A 6,346-nucleotide genomic window follows, 5' to 3' on the forward strand; every position below is an offset into this window, starting at 1 on the left:
TTTAAGTTTGATCAAGTATCAAAGTACACTGTCATTTATGGACGAAACCCCTGAACGAACGGGGGTCCGGGGGAGAGCGCCCCTGGGAGCGGGGTCCAAAGGGCGGCAGCCCCTGGCTGGGATCGAGTTAACAGGTCAGTGCGAAATTTTTTTATATAGGTTATGTTACTATATAAAAAATGCATTAGAAATCCGGTCTTTTTAATAATTGACCTAATTTTGACTTTTATTCAGTTGACTCTGTTTATCACCGTTTTGGTAGTTTTGTGTCAGTTTTAAACTGTCATATAACAGTTTTCAGACAAATATCTAAATTCAGTTTTGGTCTCATTTCTGGTACTCACGAAATCATATCCTCTCATTCTTTTTTTTCTCTCTGATTTAATCTGAGTTTTATCCAATTGAGGATTTCGGAGTACCACCCAAATATTTCGATTAGAAAGTGATTATCATGATTCTCAAATTTCAAAGTGCCACTAAACTATATTTCCAACAACATTTTCAAGTTTTAAAATATTTATACTGTTGTTGCTGTTAATTGGATTCTTTGTTTTACAGATGTTGTCGCTAATTTGTATTTCTTTTTGATTTTTTTAGTGCCGCCTTCAAGTAATCATCCCATGTTTCAAGCAATTATCCCTTGTTTGTATTTGAGTTTTTGTTATTGTTTTGTATTTGTTTATTGGAATTTTCAAAGATGTCGTTTTCTATATCTTTAGTATATTAAGTTACATTTTTTTTGTTTAATCTTTGTATGGGATGATAGAATGAAATAAAAACACTTAAGTTGATTGCAGATTATTTAAATGAAAAATATTATGTATCATGCTATTATTCAAAAAAAATATATAGTGATATTATTAATTGAGATTTTATCTGTTTTCCTGTTTATTGTTATCTTAAATAGTTTCATAGAATATGACAGTATTGTGTGAAATTCTCATTTTAGGTGTTTTGTTTATTTGTTACATCAAAGAATCTATCTTTTTATATAACGTTTATCGACAAATTCTTACAAACAGAAAAGCATGTAAATAGAGTTTGATTATTAAAAAGTTCAAAAAAGATAAAAGAAAACTTCGATTATTTTTGACATGGATCACAACATCAACACCCACACAATTGACACCTTCCATTATACAATTGTAATATATAAAATATAAATAACTATAATAAATGAATGTTACTGCTCACCGTTAAAACAAACAATATGACGTGTGCTCAAAGTAAATCAGTTGAAGTAAGGAAACTGATCAATAAAATAAATTAGTCATAACAACCACATGATTTAGAAAATAAATATCAAGATTATCCTTTGGACTTTTCCCAATATAAATATAAAAACGTTAAATCTTTTATTAACATAGTTAACTATGATACTATATAAAAATACTAATAATAAAAATGCTAAAATATTTTTTCACATACAATAATATTTATATATACCATATATATAGAAAATAAGCTTATTAACTAATATCAAAAACTTTTTAAAAGATAAAATTTAAATACAAATAGTACACATAAACGCTTTTAGACGAGTTAAATGTATGTTTAATGTAATCGTCTTTCACCTTCTTTTAGTTTTGTAATTTGTGCTTAAATATTATTTTTCTCAACTTGTTTTATGTTAAAGAGTATATACATATAACCCCCTTAGTGTGTGTGTGTATATATATATATATATATATATATATATATATATATATATATATATATATATATATATATATATATATATATATATATATGGGAAAAGTAAATATACCCTTAAGGGTATATAAGCTTAGGTACTCAAACTCACCATAATACGTCATTTTGTTTGATATATTTATTATAAAGTTCTTCAACTTCAATCCATAACTTGATTTATTTTTTTAAGTTAATTCAAGTTCCGAAAATAATATTTTAAAAAAAAATTTGGATTTTTTCCATTTATTTTGCATTTTAAAATTAATTTTTAGAATATGTACAGTGTTATATTCTATTAGAATAATTCATGTATTTTCAAAAATAATAGAATTTTTTTTACTTTTTTTTAGTTAATTCAAGTTCCAAAAATAATATTCTATTAGAATATTTCACGTATTTTTCAAAAAAAAAAGTATTTTTTTATTTTATTTTTATTTTTTTTAGTTAATTCAAGTTCCGAAAATAATATCTAAAATTTTTTTTTTGGATTTTTCCATTTATTTTGTATTTTAAAATTATTTTTAAATTTGATCTCACGGTATCACAAAATCAGAATGGTTTCAAATGAACTTGAATATATATATATATATATATATATATATATATATATATATATATATATATATATATATATATATATATATATATATATGATAATACAAAAAATGTAGAATAATAATCGATTAAGATATCTACTTATTGAAAGTCATTTTATTTGATTGACAGCGATTTCTAGTTTCCTACGGTCTTTTAGTTTTTATGGTTATTTTTTTATACAAATATCATTGTAAATGCGGTAGTAAAATGTCAAAATTTTATATTTGCTACAAGGGTTTTAGATTTTTGGCATTCTTTTTTCAAATAGTCACATCGACACTCATCCATCAATTAAAATAAATTCAACATATTGGTCCAATTTTGATGGCGTGAATAGCTAAACACATGATCCATTAACTTACACACGACTTTTATGTACACCAATCTATCCACCCGGAAAACAACAACATTATTAAAGGAAAAAAAAAACCTAACCATGTTCTATCTTTTTAGAATAGAGAAAAAACAATCCTTTGTTTCTTTAACATAAGTGATCAGTCCAATGTTAATATAATAGTAGCTGCGAATCTTGAATAGAAAATCACATAGTTCATTAATTTTTCTATATAAATTTTTCTAAACAAATTCAAAGATTTTTATAATTAAGGTTGGTCGTAATTTTTTTTTAAGATGTCCCTAAAATATTTCAATTGAAATTTTATAAAAACTAAGAAAATTAGGTGGCTCCTAGGACCCCGCCTTGCTAATACTTGGCCTCGCCAGTGTATAATACACATCAAACAAGGTCTATTTTATCTTAACCTACATAACTACCTAGGTGGAGTATTGTTTTCGTCTTTTTATATGGAACAATTTGATATCTTATTAACATCATCTTAATCTAACCACTTAGATTGTGATGATTTGATAAGGTATGTAGAAAATATTATGGATAACCTATTGATCCATATTCAAATCATGATACTGTTTAGTCTATGTGGCCATGGAGCGACTCCTGGGGCATGAGTCATAACCCTATGTTTGCAATTGAGGATTACTCGATGGGCGAAAACTAATCCGGAAACTCTGTTAGGAAAGTTTCCTTTCCAGCCCAAAAAAAACATCGTGTAATCTAATAAGTATGATGAACATCAAACACGATACCTCACCACTACAAATCCTGTTTTTTTGCAACATTTTTCACTTCATTGTATCCGTATTTCTTGCATCATTTGTTGTAAAAGAATATATTCATTTACAGTCAAACTTTCAATTGACAATAGAAATTTTTAGCCACTCAAATTTCAAACTAATATATTTCTAGTTGATAATAAAAAGATTGTAGTTAATTACTAGAAATAGTGTTTCAAGACAATTTATATCAGTCACAAAAGGAAAGTGCACTTTTTGGTGTATAAATGGTGTTATACGTTGTAGATACCCTACTTCATATATATAATTGCATTACCCAAACAAAAACAAAAAGCAATACGTTTTCATTAACATAAAACAAACATATATATATACATTATATTATATTGTCTTTTTTGTTCTTAGATCCTCTTTTATAAAAAACCAGAGTAACTAACAAGCTGGAGCCTCAGTTAACTTCATATTCATTAGTGAAGATCCACCAGAAACTTTCAAAGATGCAAAAAGACATGATAGTTTTGCTATCATGGGCCTTGTTTTTGCTACTCTTGGAACAAGAGCCAATTCTTTGCCTTGTAATTGACCATTATACCCTTCCAGATCAGCTTTTGTGATCAAAACAGCATCCCCTGATGATGGTGATGACGTGGCAGTTGATGCTATTCGCCAATGCTTGTATTCCTGAACTGCCTGTGAAAAATTGCAATGTACTTTTGTTTATCTGTGAATTATTACCAAATGACCATTTTACCCTTGAAAAAAATAGAAAGCTAACCTTCCACTGAGATGGAGCTAACAGCACTCTAGGTCGTCTAGATCGTACATATTCCAGTGCAGAAGATGGAGTCATGTTCTTGTATTCCACCTAAAAGTTCCAAAAATGACCATTTTACCCTTACATTCCAAAAAACAAAATTTACATTATTCATCAAATTTAAGTGATGTTATTACCAAATAACATAGTACAATTGTTGTGCTTCTACCCCTTCCAGCTTTGCAGTGTACATATGTAGTCTTGCAATTTGTTGCATTCTCTATAATAAAATAAAATAAATAAATAAAACACATTTAGTTAATATTAAAAGATTCAAGAAAGTAGAGTTTACTCACTGTGAATGAAATTTACTGCTCGATCAATGTCAACAAATGAAGGGGCAAATAGGTAATCTCTGGTGGGAATAACAAGATGGTCTATACCATGAGCCTGAAAAAGTAGACAAATGCATCATGTATAAAACAAATCTGGAATTAATTTTTTACATATGTAAATATTTGGTTTTTTATAAGTTCTTACGCGATATAAAGAAGAGGGAACCAAAGTTTCATAAGGCTCATTGAGGGTGATGACACCACCAACACCAAGTTGCTTCAATCTTGGAACATCTTTTGGAAATGGAACAGCACCCAGAAGAAGAAACTAGATATATGAAAAGCAAAAAGGTTTGAGATAATAAATCAAATTTCATAGAGTAGTTTTATCTATTTAAGTGTTGAATCCAATAAAAAGTGAATGATGTTTTCATCTACTTCACAAGTAATCGAAGTTATAAAATGGTCAAACACTCTTTGGTTGTCTCAAGAAGTTACTCAACTAATTCACCAGTTAGCTGTTAGCAAAGCTATTGAATAGTCAAACACTTTATTGATTAGGATCTTATAGTTCACATGAAGAACATATTCACCACTAAATATCAAGCTGACTCTTAGTTAAGTTCGATTACTGATGTAATTAAAATACGACACACACAAAATCCATATAGAAATTCCATCTACTTAGGTTTCTGTGCTTCAAAACGAAACAAATTTTGTTAAACAATCGCATATAACATCTTTGACATGGCATGATGCAATAAAACAGCACAAACCTGATCGATTTGATCCCACCATCTGAACTCAGCTTGAATCTTGTTACGACAAACATTATACAGAAGCGTGGGGTAAAACAGGATGCGAGCCCCAGCTCCAACCAACGCTCTCTTCGCATCCACTGTAACAATTTGCCGACTATAATTATAATCAACAATTTGCTGATTATTTTTCACATCAGACGAATCCTCCAAATCCTCGATCTTCATGTCACAGATCGCAACCAAACTTCAAACAAAACCAAAACGGTAACCCTCTCAATCAACCCGATCGCTTCAATTACACACGGAGACGTAATTATACCCGTTTAAAAGACGGATTTCGAGAGCCCACGCAACATTTCAACTGAAGAGTGAACGAAAACCCTGGAAATATTAAATTGAGCTATAAATGGAGAATATTTACCAAATCCGGGAAGAAATGAATCGATTCAAAGTGAGATAGGAAAGTATTTAATGTCGGATTTGGTATATTGGAAAGAATTTGTACAAAATTAAGTGTGAATCTGACTGGAGATGCAGATTTGGGGAATATGGAAAGAGGAATCAAAGGGTGTGACTGTTGGAAGTCTCGGACTCTCGGTGTAGAAGAAGAAAGAAGGTGTAGGATTTGGATATTGTTGCCATTCGACTTCAGTTTAATTACGAAATAACCTGTTATCTTTATGGGAATATGCCGTGACGCGATGTATATTGCAGTTTCAATACTCTATCACTCTATGGACACTAATAATCGAAGGTTTTACAACTCAATAAGGAAAAATAATAAAATGCAAATTCTTTCCTTATTTTGAAAATTTTAGTTAATGTCTTATGATATTCCGGTCAAAATTTCAATAACCTTGGAAATCATGAAATCATTATGTAGTTATTATGGTGATATAAGGTGGTATAGTGATTTTTTAATATTAGGTATAATTTATATTTTACATAGATTTTATATTAATTTATATTTATATATTTGAGTATTAATATGGAAATTAAGTGGTGTCGACATGTTAAATAGAATTTGATTGTATTGTACGGGTTCGGCTTCCAAGTCAACATCATCCAAGGTATTCTCTTCATTACAATCATTCCCTACATCTCTAATATAATCA

At 29.1% G+C, this 6,346-nt stretch overlaps 1 protein-coding gene across 1 annotated transcript; it reads right to left on the minus strand.

Annotated features, from left to right (window-relative positions):
• Window positions 1-3,706: 3,706 nt before the first annotated feature.
• LOC145006225 (phosphatidylglycerophosphate phosphatase PTPMT2-like) lies at window positions 3,707-5,913 on the minus strand. Its single transcript, XM_078965314.1, has 6 exons — window positions 5,247-5,913; window positions 4,676-4,798; window positions 4,492-4,585; window positions 4,333-4,415; window positions 4,157-4,246; window positions 3,707-4,071 (listed from the first exon to the last, which is right to left on the minus strand). Exons 1-6 carry the CDS (start codon window positions 5,454-5,456, stop codon window positions 3,814-3,816), a joined length of 858 nt encoding a protein of 285 aa, XP_078821440.1. The 5' UTR covers window positions 5,457-5,913; the 3' UTR covers window positions 3,707-3,813.
• Window positions 5,914-6,346: the final 433 nt, after the last annotated feature.

The sequence above is a fragment of the Lactuca saligna genome, chromosome 7, assembly GCF_052625555.1.
Source record: "Lactuca saligna cultivar CGN05327 chromosome 7, ASM5262555v1, whole genome shotgun sequence".
NCBI lineage: Eukaryota > Viridiplantae > Streptophyta > Magnoliopsida > Asterales > Asteraceae > Lactuca > Lactuca saligna.